Source organism: Procambarus clarkii, chromosome 44 (genome assembly GCF_040958095.1).
Source record: "Procambarus clarkii isolate CNS0578487 chromosome 44, FALCON_Pclarkii_2.0, whole genome shotgun sequence".
Taxonomy (NCBI): Eukaryota; Metazoa; Arthropoda; class Malacostraca; order Decapoda; family Cambaridae; genus Procambarus; species Procambarus clarkii.
In genome coordinates, this window is record NC_091193.1 from 9077889 (window position 1) to 9105459 (window position 27571).

Sequence of the window (27571 nt, forward strand, 5' to 3'; positions counted from 1 at the left end):
GGTGACTGGTGGCGAGTACCCAGTAACTGGCAGCTATCTGGGACAACTGTTGGTCCGTGTTGGTGCCTGAGAGGTAACCCGTGTTGTGTACTCTCCTAGTTGTGCTTGCGGGGGTTGAGGTCTGATCTTTTGGCCCGCCTCTCAACTGTCAATCAACTCTCTCTGGGGAGAGAGAGAGAGAGAGAGAGAGAGAGAGAGAGAGAGAGAGAGAGAGAGAGAGAGAGAGAGAGAGAGAGAGAGAGAGAGGGGGGGGGGGTTAAGTGAACTAATATTTCCCCACCTACCTAGTTGATATAAGATATTTATGTAGCATGTAAAATAAGAAAATTTATAATTTGTAATGATGTGTAAACCACACATCAGAAAACGAAGAACGACGACGTTTTGGTCCCTCGTGGACCATTATGAATAGTTACTCGCTGGAAAGGTGATGAGGGAGATGTCACATAATATATATAATTAAGCACGTGGAAGGTACCCAAAGGTCAGGTTACAAATATATATATAATATAATCAGTGTCCAAGAGCGGGAAGTATGGTAGGAAGTGTTCACTGCTCCCCAACCTCCACTTACCAAATATAACAAATATTACCACAGCATGAGGGGATGTTTTCAGGAGGCAGTTGGACAAGTGCCTCCTGCAGGCAGTGCCGGATCACCCGGCCTGTGAGGGGTGTATGGGCCAACCCGTCCTCCTAAAAATAATCTCGCTTTTCGCTCCCATGCGCGCTATGGCCAAAAATGGACGAAATTTGAAATGAAATCGGCTCACGAAAGTAATGTACTGTCCCGTTTTCTGTTTTGAGTCCTCCGGCTTACTCGGTTAGGTTAGGAGAGGAAACTTTCAATTAACGGTTTTCATGACGTTTTGAAAACTTAGGGAAAACTTCCTGCCCTCCTAACCTTCCAGAGGACCCTTAACTTGCTGTTTTGGAGAAGAACAAAAAATCCAAAATTTATTTTTAATTATTTTTCATTTTCAAATTACGTCCATTTTCGGCCAAACGGCCAAGCTCACGCGTAATTTGTAAGAGAACAGGTTTCCCCGCCCCCGGGCAATAGCGACTTAGATGAAGTAATCATAAGCCGGGCTGGAGGCCGGGCTGGAGGCCGGGCTGGAGGCCGGGCTGGAGGCCGGGCTGGAGGCCGGGCTGGAGGCCGGGCTGGAGGCCGGGCTGGAGGCCGAGCAGGAGGCCGCGCTGGAGACCGGGCAGGAGACCGGGCAGGAGGCCGGGCTGGAGGAGTAGAACAACTCTTTGAATCCGAGTGATGGGATGGGATAGCACTGTTAATGGTGCGTTCTGCGCACCAGTTGACGCATAACGCAGACCTGTTGTTGATGACGCATATCACTAACGCCGTAGACCATCATCTGAACAACTGGCAGTATAAATTACCAGTTGACCATATATACATCACAGGCTGATGTAAAACGACTCGATATCTTACGTAACTGTCTTGGTGTCATTACAGATGTTTGAACACGCGAAACCTAGCAGGTGCTCAGGTGTTTGAGTGGCTGAGTAGAGAAGGAATATAGAGATCCTCTAAGAGTTCTCTATACTCCCTTTAGTAGCACGTTATCCTTGTATTTTTTGACCTAGCATAGTACGTTATCTTAGCGCTTTACCTCGCCTAGAATGTTGTTTCTTCATAAATGGTCTTAATATTTGAATTCCATGATCGATAATTCTTAAGGACTGGTAACTGGTGTCTCCAAGTGTATCTTAATACTGTAATGAATAAACAAGTTGTTTATCAAATATTGTTTTATAAGTTACCCGTGGCTTGCATGCGAGTTTAATTTTATTGTGTATATGTTTTTTTAGCGTTTATTTTTATAGAAATTATGTTATGTCTATAAAAGTGTTTTATATTATCTAAATTATTTTATTGCATATGTTGAGTACTGACGGTGTTGTGTGCGCAGGGTGGTGGACAGTGACGGGGAGTTCTTGCTGATCGAGGCGGCCAAACACCTGCCGACCTGGGCCAACCCGGACACCGCTCAACAGAGGGTAAGTTCAAGTTCGTTTATTGAGACAGTAAAATTACATCTCAAAGGGTTTAAGAGTAGCTGAGGCTATGTCTGGCTGCATTTCCCGGAGAGGGTAAGTGCTTCGACGTCTCCGTAACTCGTCTCTCTTTATCCAGGTGGTGTCTCGGGGCCTTAGTGTTCTCGGCTGTTCTGGAATGCTTGTCTCGTTAGTGTCTTGGTGTCCTCCTGTGCTGTCCTCTTTCCTCTTAGATTTCCTTGTTTTAGTGATCTTTTTGTGATGTTCTTTTGCTCTTGGTGTTCTCAAGTTCTGATTGTGTGTACGGTCCTATGATGTTCTGGTCGCTCCCCCCCCCCTCCCTCCCTCCCCCCCCCCCCCTCTCTCTCTCTCTCTCTCTCTCTCTCTCTCTCTCTCTCTCTCTCTCTCTCTCTCTCTCTCTCTCTCTCTCTCTCTCTCTCTCTCTCTCTCTCTCTCTCTCTCTCTCTCTCTCCTTCCTTCCTTCCTTCCTTCCTTCCTTCCTTCCTTCCTTCCTTCCTTCCTCCCCTCCTCCCCCCCCCCCCCCCGGACACACCCTACCCTGTACAAACGATGCGTTCGCGTGAAAAAGGAAGGTTGAAGATTGTTGTTATAAAGAGACATTCGAACAATTTTTGCCTGTGAGTTGGGTAATAATGATCTGCTAGTGATAGTAGCGTGAGACACGAGGGCGGCTGCTCCGTACCCTCCTAGTTGGGCTGGCGGGGGTTGAGCTTCGGCTCTTTGGTTCCGCCTCTCAACTATCAATTAACTAGTGTAATGCATTCTACTAGAAGGAGGGAAGAGAGGAAGGAATGTGTGTACGCCCGTGCGTTGGTGCGTGCGTGCGGACATACGTGGGCATTCGTATGCGTGCGTTCGTACGTGCTCCCTATTTGTGTGGGCAGGATCGCACACACGTGAGTGCGTACGTTTGCGCAGGCGCGGGTGGTCACCCAGATGTGATACATGTGTAGGTAGCGGGTGGGCGTGGGTCTTGAGAATGTAATGTTGATAGTTGTGTGTATAGTTTCCTGTTGTCGGAGACAGGGAGCCAGCCAGGCCCTGCTAGGCCAGTTGCTGAACCCTCCCAGGATGCCTCCCACAACAGCTGCCTGCCTCCCGGCGGGTACCTGTGTACTCCTAGGTGAACACAATCATCAGGTGGAAGGAACATGCACCAACGTTTCTATTTTCCCGCGCGAATCGAACCCGGGCCATCCGGTTGCGAACCAGTTACGCTCTCTGTGCTACAGGATGGGGGGGGGGGGGAGTGTGGTGGGGGTGTGCATGTTGATGGGTTGAATGAGGAAGGAAGGTTGGGGGTGGAGGGGAAGTGAGGGAGAGCCCTGGAGGATGCGGCAGTGGTTGACCCAGACCTAGTGATGTGTGTGTGTGGTAGTGCGTATGTCGGTCACGGCCACGCCTGCCCCTCCCCGCACCTCCCTCCCTCCCTCCCTCCTCACCCCATCCCACCGCCCGACGCACGGGTCGACGCACTCAGTAGCGTCGCCGCCGCCTTCAGCAGCCGATGACCCGAGCTGCTCCCTATGCGGGCGCTTGTGTGCGCGCACCTATATTTACGCATGTGCATGCGTCCTAACACGACACCCAGAGCGTCGCTGTAATAAAGATGTCTGAGCCTGGCCTAAAACTTTCCCCTGAACGGCGCGCACTTTCCCTTCACTCTCCTCCCGCCGCGGACACCAAGGCGGCCTTCACTGCTGGTCCGGCGGGATAAAAACTGCAGTGGTGCCCACCAGTTAGTGCGGGGCGGGGACGAACCCTGTGTGTGTGTGCCCGGTTTTTTTTTTTTTTTTGGCAAATAGTTGTTACCCAATATAGTTTATATGGCCGAGGGTTAGCTCCTGGTCCTTCACCTTTTCAACTGTCGGTCGTCTGATGCATTGAGCTCCAGTCACTTTGTTTCTTGTTGTATGAGCCTATGTAACTCTGGGTACTGTTTCCCTTCTTGTTCCTTCCACTGGCTTACTGCCCCGGTAACCCTGCCCTGGTAACCCTGCCCTGGTAACCCTGCCCTGATAACCCTGCCCTGGTAACTCTTCCCTGGTACCTACCCTGGTACCTATGCAAATGCAGATGCAAATGCAGATGTGCAGGTACCTGGTACCTGCACATCTGCATTTGTGCAGCTGTCCTAGACTATATGAAGGGACGTATAGCGTGTCAAAAAGCTAGCTACGTGGTGCTAAAAATCCCCATCACACAGGATGGTTAGTCATACAGAGGCATGTGATCAGTAGTCTGCATTGGCAGACTCTGGGTGCATTATGAGGATATCAGCTCAGTTTTTTTTTTTTTTTTATTAAGTTATGAGGTACATCTGCATTAGTGCAGCTACCCTAGACTATATGAAGTGGAGTACAGTGTGTCAAAAAAAAGCTAACTAGGTGATGCTATAAAATCCCCATCACACAGGATGGTTAGTCATACAGAGACATGTGATAGGCGGTCTGCACTGGCAGACTCCGGATGCATTTTGAGGATATCAACAACACAAGATTGAATAAGGTAGCAGTGGTAATACAAGTCCCCATCTCGCAGGATGGTTAGTCATACAGGGCCATGTGTTTAATAGCCTGCACTGGCAAATTTTGGGTATACTGTGAGGATATCTTCAAGAATACGAGAGTGAATAAAGTAATTGCAAAGCTCCAGGTACCTCATGCCAACTGGTCTGAAAGGTCTAATAACTGGGCATTCAGTGATGTAGTGCGGGAGATCATGCCGTAGTTCCTGCTCACAGAGTTTGCAACTGGAGTGCTCAGGATTGGGAGACCCGTCACCTGCAGCCACCTGCCACAGGTAACGGTAACCCAACCTGATCCTTGCAACCACTGTGTCGCACAGTCTAGTGGACGTTTTGTGCTGTCCATAGATGTAGGTTTCAGATCTGAACAAATCATAGCTTTTTATACTAGTACTTTCAGGTCGTTGGGAGTCAGTAAGTTCTTTCCTATCAGATCTGAATGTTTGGACCAATACAGTTTTGACAGCAGAGATGGGGATACCTAGATCTAATTCAACTTCAAACTTGTTACACGCTAGTTTGGCTGCAATGTCTGTCTCATTATGATGGGTTATATTTATGTGTGAGGGTATCCATACAAAGGAGATTCGAGACCCTTTACTCTGTGCATCAATTAGGTCATTTATAATTGGGAGTATTAGGTTCTTGCTGTCGATCTTCCAAGAGAAGTTTTCGATTGCTTGAAGAGCAGACTTTGAATCGCAGAATATTATTCCTCCTCCAATATTTTTTAATGTGCTGGTTGCTAAATGTAATGCTGCTAGTTCTGCTTGTGTGGAGGTCAGCCAGTTGTTTAGCCTGACACTGACAGACTTTGTGCAGATATTATTTCTATAAAACCTACATGCCGCTGCAGTCCGTCCAGTAGAAGACTGGACTGAGCCGTCGGTGTAGACACAGTGCTCGTGAGATCTTAGACTCTCGATGGAGGAGGCAATTGTTTCAAGAGTGACAGCTTTGAGTAGAGCAAGATTCTCATTATCTTTCTTGGTGACAGGTGTGTATGATACTTGAATGGTGGGGTACAGATAAAGAGGAATATCAGAGACTGGTAGATTGCACTTAAAAGGAATGTTAAGTTTAATGAGATTGTAAGCATTGTTTCTCAGCCAATTATCATAAAAGGAGTGAGTTGGTATGTCGGCACCAGTCAAAAGGGTGTTAACAGCACTAAATAATTTGTCTCTGAGCAATGCAGGAGATGTAGGATCTCTCATGACTTTAAGACAGAAGGTAGTGTTAACTTGCATTATTCACTCTAGTATGGTTGGAAACTTCAGTTCTTCCCTCATGTTGATGATTCTTGTGCATCTTGGGGCACCAAGAATTATCCTCATGGCCTCGTTCTGTATTACTTCAAGTTTGTCCAACACAGAGGAGGGGAAATTAATTAAGTGCAGAGCATTATAATCAACGAGAGATCTAACAAACATCATATAGAATAGTCTAGCATATTTAATATTGATACCAATATTCTTACCAGTAAGTGTTCTCAATGGTTTTAGTCTTTCTTTTAACCTACGGTGTAGATCATTTACAATGTCACTGTTAATACCAACTCCAAGGTATTTGTGCTGCCCACACGTTTCAATGTTCTGGCTGTTGACCTTGAAAGCTATAGGGACATGAGTTTTCTCTTTGGGATGGAGAACTCTGGATTTAGTTATAGAGATAACAAGACCACATTCAATGCTTTTAGCAGCGAATGAATCAAGTAGAGCTTGCAGTCTAGTTTGGGAATTTGCAACAATGCATATATCATCGGCATAACAAATGACGGCTTCGTCAGGTAGTGTAGGAATATCAATTGTTAATTTATGCATCAGAACATTGAACAGTGTGGGACTTAGCACTCCACCCTGGGGTGTACCCAACTCAAAGGGTGCACAGAGTTTACTTTTGACCCCCTTGAAAAGGACTGAGGCGGTTCTGTTACTCAGGTACCCCCTGAGCCATGTCAACAGTCTTCCCTTAACTCCAAAAGAGGCTAGCTGTTCTAGGATTATTTCTTTGTTTGCTGTATCAAAAGCAGTTTGGAGATCAATAAATGCCGCCTGAGAGTTTGGTCCCCCTCTGATAAAATACTCAGCAAAGCAAGTTTGTGTGCTTCTTCCAGGAAGGAAACCATACAGGTTAGGGGCAAGGTGGGGCTTGATTTGAAACATTAGTCTGTCGAGAATAATTCTCTCAAGAACTTTGCACATGCACGACGTTAGAGAAATGGGTCTAAATTTTTGTGAATTAGGCTTGGGTATGGGTATTATGAGTCCCTGTGTCCAGCGGTCAGGTAAAACACCCTGCCTTAGACTTTGATTAAACAATTCTAGCAAAGGGCTATTTGGCAGCTCAGCAAGTACTCTCATGGTGTTGTATGTGATGCCATCCTCTCCAGGAGAGGTAGCCTTACCTTTCTTGAGTGCATTTTTAATTTCAAAGGGGGTTATGCCATAGTTATCATCAGGCCCTATTTCACTACAGGCAATTTCAATATTGAAGTTACGATTTATTTTAGTACTAGCCAGATAGTTTTGCACATCTAGGGGCAGGCTGCTTATACTAGCAGTGCTTGCATATTGCTGAAGCAGCATGTCGGCATAGTCTACAGGTGAATGGTGATCAAGTTGACGACTGCTAGGACGAGAAATCTTTTTAATTTTATTCCACATTTGGGATGAGGATGTTGCATGATTGATGCCTTGCAGAAACTGTTCCCAGTGCTGGTTATACACCTGTTCCTTTAGCTCTCTAAACTCTCGGCTGGCTTTAAGCTCAGGTGTTGGGGAGGAGCTGTGTAGTCTACGGCAGGCACCACCCACCCTTCAGTTACTGCTTCTTGCTTTTGATTCAGCTACTCTGAACAAAATTTCTATGTAGCACGTGCTATAGTGAGCCCGTAATTGAGTTCGGTTATTCACGATATCCTTGTTACTGTGATATTTGGGTCAAAGTTTTAAATGAAGGTATAGTTTCCTTCTTTTCACACTGATTTTGTCTTTTGTTTTAATAACATTATCTTGGTGGAGGATATATATGCAGAATGTTCACTAGTGTGTACCATTCTTCAACTGCTTTTTTTAACCATTGTAGTCACTGTGGATTTTCTTTTTAATGCAGCTGCTCTTGTTGCTTGAATGTTGAGTTTGATGTGCAGGGCTTCAATTGCTTCACATTCCAGTAAGTAGTGAAAGTGACATTTCTGCATCTGTTCCACAGATATGACACTCTTTAAGTATTGGGTTTATTACCTCCCAGCAGCACTCGTAGCCAAGTCTGAGGATGTGTACTCACCTAGTTGTGCTTGCGGGGGTTAAGCTCTGGCTCTTTGGTCCCGCCTCTCAACCGCCAATCAACTGGTGTACAGATTCCTGAGCCTACTGGGCTCTATCATATCTACATTTGAAACTGTGTATGGAGTCAGCCTCCACCACATCACTGCCTAATGCATTCCACTTGTCAACCACTCTGACACTAAAAAAATGTTTTCTAACGTCCCTGTGGCTCATTTGGGTACTCAGTCTCCACCTGTGTCCCCTTGTGACGTCTCGCCAATCTGAGGCCTCACCCCTCACAGTGACTCGCTGTCGTCTGTTGCTTAGGTACTCCTTTATCTAATGGAGTACCTTCCCTTTCACTCCTGCCTGCATCTCCAGCTTTTTCACTAGCCTCTTGTGTGGTACTGTGTCAAAGGCTTTCTGGCAATCCAAAAATATGCAGTCTGCCCACCCCTCTCTTTCTTGTCTGATTTGTGTTGCCTGGTCGTAGAATTCAATTAATCCTGTGAGACAGGACCTGCCATCCCTGAACCCATGTTGATGCTGTGTTACAAAGTTCTTTTGCTCCAGATGTTCCTCAAGCTTTTTTCGCACAATTTTCTCCATCAGCTTGCATGGTATGCAAGTTAGGTACACTGGCCTGTAGTTCAGTGCTTCCTGTCTATTCCCCTTCTTGTATATCGGGACTACATTAGCAGTCTTCAAAATTTTTGGTAATTCCCCTGTTACCAGTGATTTGTTATACACTATGGAGAGTGGTAGGCACAGTGCTTCTGCTCCTTCCTTTAGTATCCATGGGGAGATTCCATCCGGGCCTATTATCTCCACTGGTAATCTCAAACTCTTTTAGTGGTTCCTGGTTAACTATTCCCTCTCTTATCTCTGGAACTTCCCCTTGCTTTAATGTGAAGACCTCCTGGAATTTCTTATTCAGTTCCTCGCACACTTCCTTGTCGTTTGTAGTGAATCTGTCTGCCCCCTAACCTCAATTTCGTTACCTGTTCCTTTACTGTTGTTTTTCTCCTGATGTGGCTGTGCAGCAATTTAGGCTGAGTTTTTACCTTGCTTGCGATGTCATTTTCGTATTCTTCTTCTGCCTCTCTTCTCAACTTGACATATTCATTCCTGGCACTCTGGTGTCTTTCTCTGCTCTCGAGGGTCCTGTTATTTCTATAGTTTCTCCCCGCCCTTTTACTTTGCTGCTTAGCTAGCCTACATCTCTAGTTAAACCATGGGTTTCTCATCTGCATTTCGTCGTTTTCCTTTTGGACCGGGACAAACTTGTCTGCTGCCTCCTTACACTTCTGCGTTATGTAGTCCATCATGTCTTGGGCCGTCTTTCCTTTGAGCTTTATTTCCCATGTTATATCTGTTAGGAATTTCCTTATCTCCTCATAGTTTCCCTTTCGGAATGCCAGCCTTTTGTTTTCAGTTCCCCTCCTGGAGTTCTTTAACCCTTCTTCAACCAGATACTCAAACGTCAGTACACTGTGGTCGCTCATTCCTACCGGGGCCTCGATACCGATATCCCTTGTGTCGGACTCGTCCAGAATGAAGACCAAGTCAAGTCTCGCTGGTTCATCGTTTCCTCTCATCCTTTTGGGTTCCCTGACATGCTGGCTTAAGAAGTTTTGAAGAGGTTTTGAAGTTAAGAAGTATGGCTACTGCAATGTCTCTGGATAGGTTTTTACCTGGCTTGAAAGAGTAGTACCCAGTGGCTTGTTTGTACCACATCGCAATGGGTCTGCTTGCCTCTACTTTGGCTGTTTTGCGACTTTTGATACTTGGGAGTATTTTCTTCTTGATTTGCTCCATAATCTGTGAGAAACTTTGAGGTATTTTTACCTGTACAACAGGTAAAGCAGTGGCAGTTTTTCTAGTGAGTCTGCCTTTTCATTACCCTCTATGCCAGTGTGATTTGGTATCCAACTTAGGGTGATTGACAGTCCTAGAGTGTATGCTTCTTTTCCTATAGGCAGGATTTCAGTGATGAAGATAGTGCTCTTTCCCTCCTATTTACTATTTCACGCTGCCATCTCACCCCACCCCGCCTCCCTTCACACCTTTGCCATCACTTCTTTCATCTGCGTTAACCTGACGTTTGTTCTATGAAAAGTAATGTAATAATCAACTTGACTGTATTACGTGCATGTGGACAAACATTAACATAGCAAGTGATTTGGACATTGTGTACTCGCCTAATTGTGCTTGCGGGTGTTGAGCTCTGGCTCTTTGGTCCCGCCTCTCAAGCGTCAATCAACAGGTGTACAGATTCCTGAGCCTACTGGGCTCTATCATATCTACATTTGAAACTGTGTATGGAGTCAGCCTCCACCACATCACTTCCTAGTGCATTCCATTTACTAACTACTCTGACACTGAAAAAGTTCTTTCTAACGTCTCTGTGGCTCATCTGGGTACTAAGTTTCCACCTGTGTCCCCTTGTTCGTGTAACCGTACCCATAACCGTAACCGCATGATTAAGGTTGGGTGTTGTGTATGGTTGTGTCTGCAGAGTATGCGAGTCGTCACTAGAATATCGCACCTTGATCATTTGATCATTTCATTGGTCAGCGTCAAAATTTCCCGAGGTGTAAGATGTAGTGTTCAGGTCTTGTTGCTATTCTCTCATTCATTTTGAGTTTCATTTCTTCACATATTACTGTCAACAAAGGCTCGCTATGGAGTTAAATAAGGAGTTTATACATATTTGACTGGATACACCCGCTTATGGTGCTCTCAGCCGGTGGCCCGCTGATGTTCAGACAGTGCTCTCTGATAGTGCCTATGGCACCTCTACTGCCATAGGTACAGATAACAAATAATAGACACGTGCAAGATACTGGAGGGCCAAGTCTTAAATCTACACAATAAAGTAACAACATACTGGAGTGAACGATATGGAAGAAAATGCGGAGTAGAACCAGTAAAGAGCAGAGGTGCCATAGGCACAATCAGAGAACACTGTATAAACATCAGAGGTCCGCGGTTGTTCAACGTCCTCCCAGCGAGCATAAGAAATATTGCCGGAACAACAGTGGACATCTTCAAGAGAAAACTAGATTGTTTTCTTTAAGGAGTACCGGACCAACCGGGCTGTGGTGGGTGTGTGGGCCTGCGGGCCGCTCCAAGCAACAGCCTGGTGGACCAAACTCTCACAAGTCAAGTGAGTAGAAGAGGGGAGTAGAAGAACTCCCAGAACCCCATCAAGCAGGTATCAAGTAGATACTCCTCACTAGTAAGTCCACTACGGGCTCACCCTAGCCCGTGCTACTTGGATCTCTTTGTTCCGGGGAGCGAATCTTAAACAACAGCAACCTCACTAGTTCTATTCTGCATTTCCTTCCGTATCTTTCGCTCCAGTATGTTTTTGTACCGTGCAAATTTGGGACCTGGCCTTCCAGTATCTTCCAGGAATATATCATCTGAGACCTTTCTCGTGTCCTTTCCAAAGAGTATATTTTAAGAGCTTTGAGGCGGTGCTCAAAGATGTTTTATTGTTTCTATGCGTGCCGTATATAGGTTCTCTGTATTCCTTCTAGTCCAGAGATCACGTTCACTTGGGCATGTGCTCATGGTCGTGGTAGAGGCTGGGAGGGGGGGGGGGTTTTGGTGGGGGACCCAGAGACCTCAGGAGCCCTAGTGTGTGTGTGGGGGGGGGGGGCGGGGGGGAGGACGAGCCCCAGAGGCAGACTCCAGACGTCACCGCCTTTGCCGTTTGTAAATGGTGTGACCCTGACCTTCTGGTGAGCGTGACCTTCCATCCAGTGACCCTGACCTTCTGGTGAGCGTGACCTTCCATCCAGTGACCCTGACCTTCTGGTGAGCGTGACCTTCCATCCAGTGACCCTGACCTTCCGGTGACAGTGTCTGACACGTCACTGCTCTGAGCGGCAGTGTCCCCGCTCACACTCAAGTTATTTGTCAGCACATTACTTCGTTTTGTTTTATAATTGCCATGTTCACGCGGTAAAGAGAGTACGTTGTTACTCTGTTGGGCACGTGGTCACTCTCAGTTGGGCACGTGGTCACACTCAGTTGGGCACGTGGTCACTCTCAGTTGGGCACGTGGTCACACTCAGTTGGGCACGTGGTCACACTCAGTTGGGCACGTGGTCACACTCAGTTGGGCACGTGGTCACACTCAGTTGGGCACGTGGTCACACTCAGTTGGGCACGTGGTCACTCTCAGTTGGGCACGTGGTCACACTCAGTTGGGCACGTGGTCACACTCAGTTGGGCACGTGGTCACACTCAGTTGGGCACGTGGTCACACTCAGTTGGGCACGTGGTCACACTCAGTTGGGCACGTGGTCACACTCAGTTGGGCACGTGGTCACACTCAGTTGGGCACGTGGTCACACTCAGTTGGGCACGTGGTCACACTCAGTTGGGCACGTGGTCACTCTCAGTTGGGCACGTGGTCACACTCAGTTGGGCACGTGGTCACACTCAGTTGGGCACGTGGTCACACTCAGTTGGGCACGTGGTCACACTCAGTTGGGCACGTGGTCACACTCAGTTGGGCACGTGGTCACACTCAGTTGGGCACGTGGTCACACTCAGTTGGGCACGTGGTCACACTCAGTTGGGCACGTGGTCACATTTGGGGACGCTGAGGAGTGCGTGGGAAGTATGTTGTTGTTGTTGTTATAGATTCAGCTACTCGGAATAAGTTCCAAGTAGCACGGGCTATGGTGAGCCCGTAACTTACCAGGCACGGGAGCGGGGGTGCTGGGGATGGTGGTAGATGAGCCGCTACCTTGTGTACTTTATATGTGTTCTGCTCATCCTCCTTGTGACCTTCTGTTCTCTTATTATCGTCACCTTGACGACTGGTGCTTGTGGAGGCACAAATAACCTAATGAATCAGTTGTGTGTGTAGTGACGGTTGGGTATTGCCACCCGTCCCTCTTCCTTCATCCTTGTCAGTCTGTCTCCGCCGCCATAGTTGGAGCTGCCCGGTGGCCGCCAGCGAGTACTGCTTGAGGTTGATGGGTGCGTGCGCAGGGGAAGGTGGGTGGCGCCAGGGAGGGGTGGGTGGCGCAGCAGCGGTCATGGGGGAGTTGTGTCTAGGGCGGCCATGGCGTCAAACACCCCCCCATCCTCCTTCCACCCTCCTAATCGCCAAAATTCCAGCCCATCTTTCAGAGTGTGGGTGTCTAACACTCCACAAGTGCCTGCTGTAAGGTCAACTGTAGAGAGCCAGCGCGCCATTAAAACACCAACAACACGAAAGCAATGGCCCTTCTCTAGACCTAAGGTAACATAGTCTATAGTTCACATACGGAAAATACCTAAGATACGTCATCGTCTTCTACGCCACTCTTCCTTCTTTTCCCCTTGTCTCTCTCTCTATCTCTCTCTCTCTTTCTCTTTCTCTTTCTCTCTCTTTCTCTCTTTCCCTCTCTTTTTCTCTCTTTCTCTCTTTCTCTTTTTCTCTCTTTCTCTCTTTTTCTCTCTTTCTCTCTCTCTTTCTCTCTCTCTGTTTCTCTCTCTCTGTTTCTCTCTCTCTTTCTTTCTCTCTCTCTTTCTTTCTCTCTCTCTCTCTCTCTCTCTCTCTCTCTCTCTCTCTCTCTCTCTCTCTCTCTCTCTCTCTCTCTCTCTCTCTCTCTCTCTCTCTCTTCCTCCTCCTCCTCCTCCTCCTCCTCCTCCTCCTCCTCCTCCTCCTCCTCCTCCTCCTCCTCCTCCTCCTCTTCCTCCCCCCGTCCCACTCCCCTCCCATGCAACTCGCCTTACAAGTGCCCACTCCCTCCCTCTCCCATCCTTCCCCCTACCTTGCACCATAATTGCGTAGTGTGCGCCGTGTGGTCTTGTGCAGCTCAGTACTGCGGCCTGAGTGCACAATACCCTCTTAATATTCTCATCACTGTTAAACTTCCCGTAAATCATCTTGATGCTTTAATAAGCAAATATTATTTTTTGACTCTAATGTTATTCTTGATACACTACTGACGTTTTCATCATACCTACATTGAGGTCACCTTGAGATAGTTTCGGGGCTTAGCGTCCCCGCGGCCCGGTCGTCGACCAGGCCTCCTCGTTGCTGGACTGGTCAACCAGGCTGTTGGACGCGGCTGCTCGCAGCCTGACGTATGAGTTGGTTGATCAGGTATCCTCTGGAGGTTTTTATCAAGTTCTCTCTTGAACACTGTGAGGGGTCGCCAGGTATGTGTAGTGGAAGCTCTGGAATACTGTAGGCCCTACATAACACACTCACACACACACACACACACACACACACACACACACACACACACACACACACACACACACACAGAGGAAGCAGAGAGTTACGGTGAGGGGTGAGACCTCCGATTGGCGTGAAGTCACCAGTGGAGTCCCACAGGGCTCTGTACTCGGTCCTATCTTGTTTCTGATATATGTAAATGATCTCCCGGAGGGTATCGATTCATTTCTCTCAATGTTTGCGGACGATGCTAAAATTATGAGAAGGATTAAAACAGAAGAGGACTGTTTGAGGCTTCAAGAAGACCTAGACAAGCTGAAGGAATGGTCGAACAAATGGTTGTTAGAGTTTAACCCAACCAAATGTAATGTAATGAAGATAGGTGTAGGGAGCAGGAGGCCAGATACAAGGTATCATCTGGGAGAGGAAATTCTTCAGGAGTCAGAGAAGGAAAAAGACTTGGGGGTTGATATCACGCCAGACCTGTCTCCTGCAGCACATATCAAGCGGATAACATCAGCGGCATATGCCAGGCTGGCCAACATACGAACGGCATTCAGAAACTTGTGTAAAGAATCATTCAGAACTTTGTATACCACATATGTCAGGCCAATCCTGGAGTATGCAGCCCCAGCATGGAGTCCATATCTAGTCAAGGATAAGACTAAACTGGAAAAGGTTCAAAGGTTTGCCACCAGACTAGTACCCGAGCTGAGAGGTATGAGCTACAAGGAGAGACTACGGGAATTAAACCTCACTTCGCTGGAAGACAGAAGAGTTAGGGGGGACATGATCACCACATTCAAGATTCTGAAGGGGATTGATAGGGTAGATAAAGACAGTCTATTTAACACAAGGGGAACACGCACAAGGGGACACAGGTGGAAACTGAGTGCCCAAATGAGCCACAGAGATATTAGAAAGAACTTTTTTAGTGTCAGAGTGGTTGACAAATGGAATGCATTAGGGGGTGATGTGGTGGAGGCTCACTCCATACACAGTTTCAAGTGTAGATATGACAGAGCCCGATAGGCTCAGGAATCTGTACACCTGTTGATTGACGGTTGAGAGGCGGGACCAAAGAGCCAGAGCTCAACCCCCGCAAACACAACTAGGTGAGTACACACACACACACACACACACACACACACACACACACACACACACACACACTCACTCACTCACTCACTCACTCACTCACTCACTCACTCACTCACTCACTTGTACAGTCTTCATCAGATATCTTGCAGTGGTGGTCAGTACGAGTAACAAAACAACTGCTATATTACCTTGGCATTTCTGGTGTTGTAATTTCGGGCCCTCTGGCCTTGCCCCAGCCCTCACCAGCTGCCTCTTGTCCCAGCCTTCACCAGCTGCCTCTTGTCCGAGCCTTCACCAGCTGCCTCTTGCCCCAGCCCTCACCAGCTGCCTCTTGCCCCAGCCCTCACCAGCTGCCTCTTGTCCGAGCCTTCACCAGCTGCCTCTTGCCCCAGCCCTCACCAGCTGCCTCTTGCCCCAGCCCTCACCAGCTGCCTCTTGCCCCAGCCCTCACCAGCTGCCTCTTGCCCCAGCCCTCACCAGCTGCCTCTTGCCCCAGCCCTCACCAGCTGCCTCTTGTCCGAGCCTTCACCAGCTGCCTCTTGCCCCAGCCCTCACCAGCTGCCTCTTGTCCGAGCCTTCACCAGCTGCCTCTTGTCCCAGCCTTCACCAGCTGCCTCTTGTCCGAGCCTTCACCAGCTGCCTCTTGCCCCAGGCTTCACCAGCTGCCTCTTGTCCCAGCCTTCACCAGCTGCCTCTTGTCCGAGCCTTCACCAGCTGCCTCTTGTCCGAGCCTTCACCAGCTGCCTCTTGCCCCAGCCCTCACCAGCTGCCTCTTGTCCCAGCCTTCACCAGCTGCCTCTTGCCCCAGGCTTCACCAGCTGCCTCTTGCCCCAGGCTTCACCAGCTGCCTCTTGCCCCAGGCTTCACCAGCTGCCTCTTGTCCGAGCCTTCACCAGCTGCCTCTTGCCCCAGCCCTCACCAGCTGCCTCTTGTCCGAGCCTTCACCAGCTGCCTCTTGTCCGAGCCTTCACCAGCTGCCTCTTGCCCCAGCCCTCACCAGCTGCCTCTTGCCCCAGCCCTCACCAGCTGCCTCTTGTCCGAGCCTTCACCAGCTGCCTCTTGCCCCAGCCTTCACCAGCTGCCTCTTGCCCCAGGCTTCACCAGCTGCCTCTTGCCCCAGCCCTCACCAGCTGCCTCTTGTCCGAGCCTTCACCAGCTGCCTCTTGCCCCAGGCTTCACCAGCTGCCTCTTGCCCCAGCCCTCACCAGCTGCCTCTTGCCCCAGCCTTCACCAGCTGAAATCTTGCCCCAGCTTTCACCAGCTGCCTCTTGCCCCAGCCTTCACCAGCTGCCTCTTGCCCCAGCCTTCACCAGCTGCCTCTTGCCCCAGCCTTCACCAGCTGCCTCTTGCCCCAGCCTTCACCAGCTGCCTCTTGCCCCAGCCCTCACCAGCTGCCTCTTGCCCCAGCCTTCACCAGCTGCCTCTTGTCCCAGCCTTCACCAGCTGCCTCTTGCCTCAGCCTTCACCAGCTGCCTCTTGCCCCAGCCTTCACCAGCTGCCTCATGCCTCAGCCTTCACCAGCTGCCTCATGCCTCAGCCTTCACCAGCTGCCTCTTGCCCCAGCCTTCACCAGCTGCCTCTTGCCCCAGCCTGCCAACCAGGTGATGGGTGTCCACAGTAAGGAGGGGTCGCAGTGTACCTTATATGCCGTGTAAACAGATGGATTACTTCCAGTTACCTTGCCAGAGCGTGCCAGGTACCTTACCTTACCCTCAAGGTAAGGTAAAGGTACCTTAGTGGTACTCTTAGGGATGTATGCATATGTCACTAATTCCCATGTACTCAGTAGCAGCCAGGAGAAAGTATAATATTTCAGTGTGACATAGTAGTGGTAGAGTTTGTGCCTCATGCTCGTGGGGTCGGCGGTTCGAGTTTCCTAGTGCCCTAGTGAATGAAAGAAGATGATTCGATTCACTAAGAGACTCGAACCGCCGACCCCACAAGCTTGAGTCGGAAGCACTCCCACCGTTTCCACGCCGGTGCCTTAATATTCTAATACTGATCTTGTATAGACTCTGTACATTGTTTTGAGAATGTCTCTTGTTTCGACCTTAAAATTCCGTCCTTAAGTCTGCCATGTTTCCATAAGGTGAAGCTGTCCTCCCTGTGCGCGCCTGCGGTGTTACTGGAGGAATGACATCCACTCTCAAGTGTTTTGTTTGTTCTGGTTGGTGTAGTTGGTGTCACCTTGGGTGTAGACCGTATATGGAGCAGTGCTGGGGTGCGCCTCCACTACTGAAACATGGAGGAGTCCGTCCGTGGGGTTTATTGCTGAGATTACGCCCGGGACTCCACTTCATATAGTCTAGGGCAGCTGCACTAATACAATGTACCTAAATGTGTTGATAAAAAAAAGGGTGGGTGTACGGACCCCAGCTGGGGAGTGAGGGAGGGTGCACGGACTCCACCTGGGGAGTGAGGGAGGGTGCACGGACTCCACCTGGGCAGGGATGGAGGGAGGGTGCACGGACTCCACCTGGGGAGTGAGGGAGGGTGCACGGACTCCACGTGGAGAGTGAGGGAGGGTGCACGGACTCCACCTGGGGAGTGAGGGAGGGTGCACGGACTCCACGTGGAGAGTGAGGGAGGGTGCACGGACTCCACGTGGGGAGTGAGGGAGGGTGCACGGACTCCACGTGGGGAGTGAGGGAGGGTGCACGGACTCCACGTGGGGAGGGAGGGAGGGTGCACGGACTCCACCTGGGGAGGGAGGGAGGGAGGGTGCACGGACTCCACCTGGGGAGTGAGGGAGGGTGCACGGACTCCACCTGGGGAGTGAGGGAGGGTGCACGGACTCCACCTGGGGAGTGAGGGAGGGTGCACGAACTCCACGTGGGGAGTGAGGGAGGGTGCACGGACTCCACCTGGGGAGTGAGGGAGGGTGCATGGACTCCACGTGGGGAGTGAGGGAGGGTGCACGGACTCCACGTGGGGAGTGAGGGAGGGTGCACGGACTCCACGTGGGGAGGGAGGGAGGGTGCACGGACTCTACGTGGGGAGTGAGGGAGGGTGCACGGACTCCACGTGGGGTGTGAGGGAGGGTGCACGGACTCCACCTGGGGAGGGAGGGAGGGTGCACGGACTCCACGTGGGGAGGGAGGGAGGGTGCACGGACTCCACCTGGGGAGTGAGGGAGGGTGCACGGACTCCACCTGGGGAGGGAGGGAGTGAGGGAGGGTCCACGGACTCCACCTGGGGAGGGAGGGAGTGAGGGAGGGTGCACGGACTCCACACAGCGCCACCTGCCGCCACACCCAGGTGGATACGAGAGTAATGACCAAGTCTTGGCATGACTGGAATTCTTGCAGTGTGGTAACCATGATCATTTGTAGAGTGGTACTAGTTTGTCAATATGAACAAATCCACAAGGGCCGTGACGAGGATTCGAACCTGCGTCCGGGAGCATCCCAGTTGTAGCATCGTTGTAGCATCGTCGTAGCTCAGTCGATTAAGGCAGCGTCTGGGATGCTCCCGGACGCAGGTTCGAATCCTCGTCACGGCCCTTGGGGAGGTTGATAGTTGGAGGGAGGCCTGACTCTGGGAGTAGAAGTACTCCCAAAACCCTCTACAGGTATGCGCCACGTAAAGAGAGGAGTGGTTGCCTCACTCTTACGAGGGGGCGAGGCCTGCCTCTCTACGCCTCATCTGATACTCTTGCTGTCACTAGTGTGATTTGTGTAACGTTATTGATGTTAGAGTTGTTGTAGTACTGGCCTTGAACATCTGGATGGAGCAACCTAGGATTCCAACCTATGGTGCAACAGAGTCGTCTATGACGCAAGAGAGCCGTCTATGACACAACAGAGTCGTCTATAAAGCAACAAAGTCGTCTATGACGCAAGAGTCGTCATTGACGCCACAGAGCCGTGTATGACACCACAGGGCAGCCAATGAAGCAACAGACAACCCAGAAGACAACGCAGCTTCCTCTGAGACAACACAATAGATTATTATGTAACACAGCAAACCAAGCAGTAATACAGAGGGAAGGTCGTGTGGCGCAGTGGGCTAAGTCGTCGACTCATAACCGAAAATCGTGGGACCGATCCCCGCAACAGGACAGAAGCGTTTGGGCTAAAATGCACTTCACCTGAAGTTTCTGTTCATCTGGCAGTAAATAGGTAACTGTGAGTTAGGAATTGTGGATTGTATCCCGGGAATCGAACTCGGTTTCAACTGGTGGCGAGTCGACTGCGTTAACCAAGCTAACCACTGTAGATATAGTAAGATGAACGTTAAAGATATAAAACCGCGCCAAAGAAAACGGAATAGAGAAAGAGAGCAAGAACAAATAGAGGAGGAGCCGCGGGAGCAGGAAGTGCACTCAACAGCTGAAGGTGGCAAGAGCCTCCTGTAACTGTGCACCCTGGCAGGTTGTTGACTCTGTGGTGGTGGAGGGCCTCCTCCTCGGCCTCGTCTTCCTCGGCCTCGTCTTCCTCGGCCTCGTCTTCCTCGGCCTCGTTGTCCTCGCCCTCGTCATCCTCGCCCTCGTCATCCTCGCCCTCGTCATCCTCGCCCTCGTCATCCTCGCCCTCGCCGTCCTCCTCCCTTAGCTATCAGTGAAACACTGGGAAGTGAATTCTCCTTATGTCCCTCCCTGCTAGACGTGTTCTAACTGTTGTATTTAACTGTTATGACTTTTTCGTGAATCAGGCCTTAAAGTTGTGGATGGAGGTGGCTTCCAGAACTACTTCGTTCAGTGCATTGCAATTGTTGGCCACCCTTATAAGATACAAGCATCTCCTTACATTTATTCTCATGTGTGTTTCCAGCTTTTACTTTTGTCCTACTTCCATGTTAAATAGGCTGTCCTTGTCCACCTTGTCAATTCTCCTCAGTATCTTGTATGTTGAGATCATATCCCCTCTTTTTCTTCTCTCTAGGGTTGTGAGGTCTAGTTCCCGTGACATATCCTAGTAGCTTAGCCCTCTAGCTCTTGCAGTAATCTTGTTGCAAGCCTTTGCACTTTATCATTTTGGATTTATGAAGGTGATATTGATCTAACAAAGGCTACATGTTTGCTAGCGTCCCGTATGCTTCCAGTGTTATCCTGTTTGTGCGCTTCTGACGATAGTGTTGGAATTAAATCTACTTTCTCTCTTTTTCGACTCCTGTTGAGATTGAATTCTAACAGCTATTTGTTTAAACTCTCCCGAAGTCCTCGGTTTCTACACTCCTCATTAACTTTGTGTCATCTGTTGACATTGGCATGTATGAGCTCACTCCTCCTGGAGGGTCATTCACATATTGTAAGAACAACGATGGTCCCAGGACCAAGCCCTAAGAGACCTCACTTGTCACATTCCTCTAGCTTCATTCCTCTCCGACAGTGAGTGACCCTTTGTTGACTATCTTTCAAGTAGTTGTTTATCCAGTACAGTGTCTTCCCAGATATCCCAGCCAGCTCCTCCATCTTGTGCTCTTTATCAAATATCTTTCAATAATCTAGAAAAACAGGCTGAGTACAGCCTTTTTTTCCAGTTTTATTTGAATAACTTTGTCATGGAACTCGATCAGGTTCTCTGACTCGAAAGTCAGAGAACCTGATCGAGTTTGGTTTGACTTTCCCCTTCAAGATCCATGCTGCTTTTTCCTTTCGCTGTTCAGGCTCACAGAGTGCTCCACCATCCCCCACCTGGTTACTTTGCCAGCCACTTGCCACAGAGTACTTGTCTGTGACACGGGGATGTAATTTAGTGCCGTCTGACTGTCTGTCGCTGTTTTTTAATGTTGGGACTACGATTGCTTTCTTGTAGCACTGTCTGAAGTGGTATAGTGGTAGCAGAGATGGTGGTAGTGTTGGGGGTGGTGGTAAAGATGGTGGTGGTAAAGATGGTGGTGGTAGAGACAGACCTGGGAGGCTGCCAGCCCCTGGGAACCCCCAGCCCCTGGGAACCCCCAGCCCCTGGGAACCCCCCAGCCCATGGGAACCCCCAGCCATGGAGCCTTCCACGTCATTGTCAAGGTTGTGCAGGTTGAACTGTGTTGTGACGGTGTTGGTGTTGGTCGTGGTGTAATAGTAATCTGTACTATACGAGTGGCAAGGAGAGCGCGGGAAGGTGGATGGTGCTGGTGTTGTAGGTCGCGAGGTGGTGGTTATTATATGTTGTTAACACGGTGTAAGTCGTGGTGGTGTTATAAGGTGTTAGGGGGTGTTGTAGGTTATGGGTGGTGCCATGTTGAGGTTGTTAAGAGGCACAAAAGCTTCCCGTTTACTGTTTTTTATTATATTTTAGAAGTAAAAGCATATAGAAGTGTAGAAGATATTTATCGTACAGTAATTGGTGCGGTGTCCAGACGTCAACTTGTAAGGCAGGACGGGCTGCTCTCTGCCATGATAGATAGTCATTCTTCACATACTCAGTATAGCTATTATATACGTCCACCTCAAGTCACTTAGCATTCCTAACTCAGTGCTTCTTTCTCCCAAGTCGCCCCCCTCCTCCCCCCTTCCTTGTTTTTATCTCCAATACTTCCACGGGGAAGACTTGTCTTGTGTCGTTGGTGCTCTTCCCCTGCTGGCCGAGCCCACTTTCTCTTGTATATACTTTCCAACCTCAACTTTCTGTTGAATTGTGTCTCTTATTCGTGGCACACACTCTCACTCTCTCTGTCTCTCTGTCTCTCTCTCTCTGTCTCTCTCTCTCTGTCTCTCTGTCTCACTCTCTCTGTCTCTCTCTCTCTGTCTCTCTCTCTCTGTCTCTCTCTCTCTGTCTCTCTCTCTCTCTCTCTCTCTCTCTCTCTCTCTCTCTCTCTCTCTCTCTCTCTCTCTCTCTCTCTCTCTCTCTCTCTCTCTCTCTCTCTCTCTCTCTCTCTCTCTCTCTCTCTCTCTCTCTCTCTCTCTCTCTCTCTCTCTCTCTCTCTCTCTCTCTCTCTCTCTCTCTCTCTCTGTCTCTCTCTCTCTCTCTCTCTCTCTCTCTCTCTCTCTCTCTCTCTCTCTCTCTCTCTCTCTCTCTCTCTCTCTCTCTCTCTCTCTTATTTTACTTGTTGCAAGAACTTTCACTGCCCGAATCTATTCAATAAAATATTTTAATTATTGGGACCGCATAATAGCCCCCAATTGTACCGCCTGGAGCCAGAGAGATCCGTCAACTCCACCTCTGTGACCTGCCTCATCTGCACAGTAACATATTCTTAAGAGATCGGGAATTACAAATTATCCCCGTAGAAAAGTATTGTTGCAATACTTTTCTATTGTTTTCTTTTCTTACCTTGCAATACTTTGCAAAAGTATTGTTACTCTCCTCCTTAGGCATACTAAGTGAATTGAGGTGGACATGTATAATAGATATACTGAGAATAGATATACTAAGAATAGATATACTCGTGTTTACAGAGACGAGACGGGAGAGATATCAAATAATATACACGTGGAAAATACTGGAGGACCAGCTCCCAAACCTACACAGTAAAATAACAACATACTGGAGTGAACGATATGGTAGAAAATGCAGAATAGTGAAGAGCAGGGGTGCCATAGGCACAATCAGAGAACACTGTATAAACATCAGAGGTCCACAGTTCAACATCCTCCCAGCGAGTATAAGAAATATTGTGGAAACAACCGTGGACATCTTCAAGAGAAAACTAGATAGTTTTCTTCAAGGAGTGCCGGACCAACCGGGCTGTGGTGGATATGTGGGCCTGCGGGCCGCTCCAAGCATCAGCCTGGTGGACCAAAGTCTCACAAGTCAAGCCTGGCCTCGGGCCGGGCTTGGGGAGTAGAACTCCCAGAACCCCATCAAGCAAGTATCAATGCGTACGCTTAGAGGGAAGACTGCCAACATTACGGGCCCAAGACTTTTCAACACGCTCCCTCTGTACATAAGGGAATAACTAACCCACCTCTCACTGTTCGAAATGAAACTTGATAAATACTTCCAAAGGATACCTGATCAACCGGGTTATGATTCATTTGTCAAGACTGCCGAGATAATGTCCCGTTTCCTATTTGTGGATCCTCGGTTAGGTTAGGTTCGGGCAATATTGTACATCGGTTTAGTGACGTTGGGAACGCTCGAGACGATAGGCTGAACTAAGAGGCCTGGGCGGCGAGGACATTGATCCTGGGAATCACTTCAAGGTAACCTCAAGGTAGCGAAGACAAGTTTCTAACTCGGAACAGAGACGTAAACAGCATTTACGGGTAGAGGCATGCATGGCCCTAATTCTGGTGAAGGTTGTGTGCTAGTGAGGCCGGTGTTTATAGAGTTATGTCAGTATGGTCGTGTTGCCCGACACCCGACGGTAACACACCTCGGCACGACTACAGTGTCGGGTCACTGTGATAACACCCCCGACCATAACCTCTTACGTTATCTTACATTTGCCTTGGCTATCCCTAAATAGTCTGCTCCATTGTCATGTATTTGAGGTATTCTCTATAGCTGAGCCGAGCAACGTAGCATGAAGGTACTGACCTTTAGAATTTGTCGGTTGTGGGGATGTTACCACCTGGACCGTCACAGGTCCGGACCCGACCAACCTGCCGCCGGAGGTCCGGACCCCGACCAACCTGCCGCCGGAGGTCTGGACCCCGACCAACCTGCCGCCGGAGGTCTGGACCCCGACCAACCTACCGCCAGAGGTCTGGACCCCGACCAACCTGCCGCCGGAGGTCTGGACCCCGACCAACCTGCCGCCGGAGGTCTGGACCCCGACCAACCTGCCGCCGGAGGTCTGGACCCCAACCAACCTGCCGCCAGAGGTCCGGCCCTGACCAAGCTGCCGCCAGAGGTCCGGCCCTCACCCACCTGCTGTCATTATCTTCATGAAGCTTGCCATTCTCGTCCTCTTTCTAAATAAACTCTTTAGTTAGTATGGTTGTGGTGGTAGTGGCTTGACTGGTGTTCACTGCGTGTGATTGGCCTGGCCTGGTGTCTCTGATATGGAAGGCTGGACGAGGTGTATTAATAACAGCAGTATCTCTTATTTACCCCTGTTCACTTCACTCAGCACCGCTCTTGTGCCAGGTAAGTCCACTTCGGGCTCACCATGGCCCGTGCTACTTGGAACTTGTTCCGAGTAGCTGAATCTATAACAACAACAATATCTTATTTAGCGATCTACCACACGGGTGGGCAGTATTGCACGTTCGGTAGCATTGTAATCTCCTCAATGAACGGAGATTCAAACAGATTGTAGTGTTTATAGTTTAAAGTTGGCGTCAGATTAAGGAAATAGTCTTGTGGCGCCTATGAGCCCTAAGCATCATCATACTTCGGACCTGTCCTAGATTTGTATACATGGAAGGTTTGAGGAGTCCGAGTGTGGGCTACAGTACACGGCCATGTAGTCACTGGGTGACTATGTGCTACAACCAGGGTTTTCATTCAGAAGTTTCCATATAGGAAGAAATGCTTTGGATTTCACTTTCATTAACGATTTTTGTGTTTCTGTGTGTGTGTGTGTGTGTGTGTGTGTGTGTGTGTGTGTGTGTGTGTGTGTGTGTGTGTGTGTGTGTGTGTGGTTATTATGCTTTCAGTTATAGCTGAATACTTTGTATTTCTTTAATCTTTCTTATATTCAATTTCTTCTCGGCTTAATTCAATTAGATCGTTAAATAGTTTTCCCAGTTAATGTGTTAGTTATTGAACTGTTCTTTGTTTCATGGTTTGTTCGAAGTTTCTTATGGTCCTGTTCCTCAGTGTTAATGTTACCATCATTAAAGCGAGCTTATCACTTTATAGGCAAGATAGTTGTGAGCTTGAATGTATATTGTTTTAGTAATTTATATTTGGGCAGCGCTTTCTGCTGGTAATTACCTTACCTTGTATGTAATAATATAATCAGCGAACCTGTAACATTAAAAGTTCATTCATGACTTGAACATCTGGTAACTGGTTTATGGATCTGCAGGTTACTCTGTTTTGTTGTTCATTTTAATGTGGCTGATTTCATATGACTTAGAAGGGCAGTATATTGCTAGAGTAAGTATTTGTCTTAGAAATGCTTTCAGACAGCTGGTGTGAGGTGGGTGTATGTTGGCCCCGCAGGTGGTGTCTTGTTCCTAGCCCCGAGGCTGGTCCCTGATGGTGGTGTCTTGTTCCTAGCCCCGAGGCTAGTCCCTGCAGGTGGTGTCTTGTTCCTAGCCCCGAGGCTGGTCCCTGCAGGTGGTGTCTTGTTCCTAGCCCCGAGGCTGGTCCCTGCAGGTGGTGTCTTGTTCCTAGCCCCGAGGCTGGTCCCTGATGGTGGTGTCTTGTTCCTAGCCCCGAGGCTAGTCCCTGCAGGTGGTGTCTTGGTCCTAGCCTCGAGGCTGGTCCCTGCAGGTGGTGTCTTGTTCCTAGCCCCGAGGCTGGTCCCTGCAGGTGGTGTCTTGTTCCTAGCCCCGAGGCTAGTCCCTGCAGGTGGTGTCTTGGTCCTAGCCCCGAGGCTGGTCCCTGCAGGTGGTGTCTTGGTCCTAGCCTCGAGGCTTGTCCCTGCAGGTGGTGTCTTGGTCCTAGCCTCGAGGCTGGTCCCTGCAGGTGGTGTCTTGTTCCTAGCCCCGAGGCTGGTCCCTGCAGGTGGTGTCTTGTTCCTAGCCTCGAGGCTGGTCCCTGCAGGTGGTGTCTTGTTCCTAGCCCCGAGGCTTGTCCCTGCAGGTGGTGTCTTGTTCCTAGCCCCGAGGCTGGTCCCTGCAGGTGGTGTCTTGTTCCTAGCCCCGAGGCTGGTCCCTGCAGGTGGTGTCTTGTTCCTAGCCCCGAGGCTGGTCCCTGCAGGTGGTGTCTTGTTCCTAGCCCCGAGGCTGGTGCCCGCAGGTGGTGTCTTGGTCCTAGCCCCGAGGCTGGTCCCCGCAGGTGGTGTCTTGTTCCTAGCCCCGAGGCTGGTCCCTGCAGGTGGTGTCTTGGTCCTAGCTGGACTGGTTGATCAGTCCAGCAACCAGGAGGCGTGGTCGACGACCGGGGCTTAGCGGGAACGCTAAGCCCCGGAAGCACCTCAAGGTAACCTCAAGGTAACCTCGAGGGTGGTAGTTACCAAGGCCAGTGGGGGGGGGGAGGGAGGGCCTTCTTCACGATAAGAATTTATCACCCATATTCTAAAAGTCGATTTTTATTATTTGTAATAATTGACGATTTTCTTTTAATAACCGTTTCAAAACATTATTATGGTAAGTAAACGAGTTATCGCTTCAGGTTATGGAGAGCGCGAGAAGCTGGGGTGAAGATGGAGGAAGCGATTGGGCGGGAGCTGTCATACTTGGCGCCTTGGGTCATCCGGCGCCCCTGTCTTACCTTGGCACGTGGCTGTGTCACCCAGCGGCGGCACCACCCAGCCCTGTCATCCGTCTGTCACCCGGCAACACTATCCGGCTCTGACATCCGTTCCCGTCATGTTGTTATAACCCCCTGGCTTCACAACCAAGCTGTGACGTCTCCTGACTCCGTCCTGGACCTGTCGGCCGCGCTCCTCCCCTCTCTCTCCCCCACCCCCTGTCATCCGATTTTGTCTCCAGCTCTGGGACCCGGCTCTGTCATCCGGCTCCACCTCCCGGCTTTGTCATCCGGCTCCGCCTCCCGGCTCTGTCATCCGGCTCCACCTCCCGGCTCTGTCATCCGGCTCTGCCTTCCGGCTCTGTCATCCGGCTCCGCCTCCCGGCTCTGTCATCCGGCTCAGCCTCCCGGCTCTGTCATCCGGCTCCGCCTCCCGGCTCTTGTCATCCGGCTCCGCCTCCCGGCTCTGTCATCCGGCTCCGCCTCCCGGCTCTGTCATCCGGCTCCGCCTCCCGGCTCTGTCATCTGGCTTCGCCTCCCGTCTCTGTCATCCGGCTCTTACGCAGTTTCACACAACGCGGCTTTGACACCCCAGTGTTTCAAGGGGTTCTCGCTAAGACTGTGTGCTGAAGGGGCTCGAACCATCAACCATTAATATTTATCGTCAGCCATATGTAATGGGTGGAAAAGATCATTGTTACCCAGTGATGGTTGTAAACCTCCGCTGGCAACACCACCGCTCGGCTAGCACGTTGAAAATGGCCAAGGGATCACAATTATAAAAACTTTATTTTTGCTCTAAATTACACAGGAATTGATATGTGGTGGGGGGGGGGGGGGTAGGGGGGGGCAGTAGGTTAATGGTAAACAACGCGGAAGTTGGCAATATCAAATGTCTGTATTTTTCGACATTAGTTTATGGACGTTGTTGACTATTTCTGCTTGACTCTTAATCAGTTATTGTGGGCTATTTTGAGTGACGTCTTCTTCGGTAATATGTCAAGAGTACTGTATAAACCTTCATTTTATATATATATATATATATATATATATATATATATATATATATATATATATATATATATATATATATATATATATATATATATATATATATATATATAATATGCACATACGTAAATATAAAGTCAGTTTAAAAGTTCCAAATTAAACTACGTATTTAGTATTTTCTGGCAAGACTGTTTATTAATATTATAAATGGTTAATTAATGGTGTTGCTTTTAGGAGTTGAAAT

General features: G+C 49.4%; 1 protein-coding gene across 2 annotated transcripts in view; it reads left to right on the plus strand.

The window, feature by feature from the left end:
• The window catches only part of ecd (ecdysoneless cell cycle regulator), a 209723-nt gene that overhangs the window by 73534 nt on the left and 108618 nt on the right, over positions 1 to 27571 (plus strand). For both annotated transcript variants that reach the window (XM_069300635.1, XM_069300636.1), the window contains one exon: positions 1932 to 2019. In XM_069300635.1, the coding sequence (XP_069156736.1) occupies positions 1932 to 2019 (88 nt within the window). The remainder of the gene's footprint in view (positions 1 to 1931; positions 2020 to 27571) is intronic.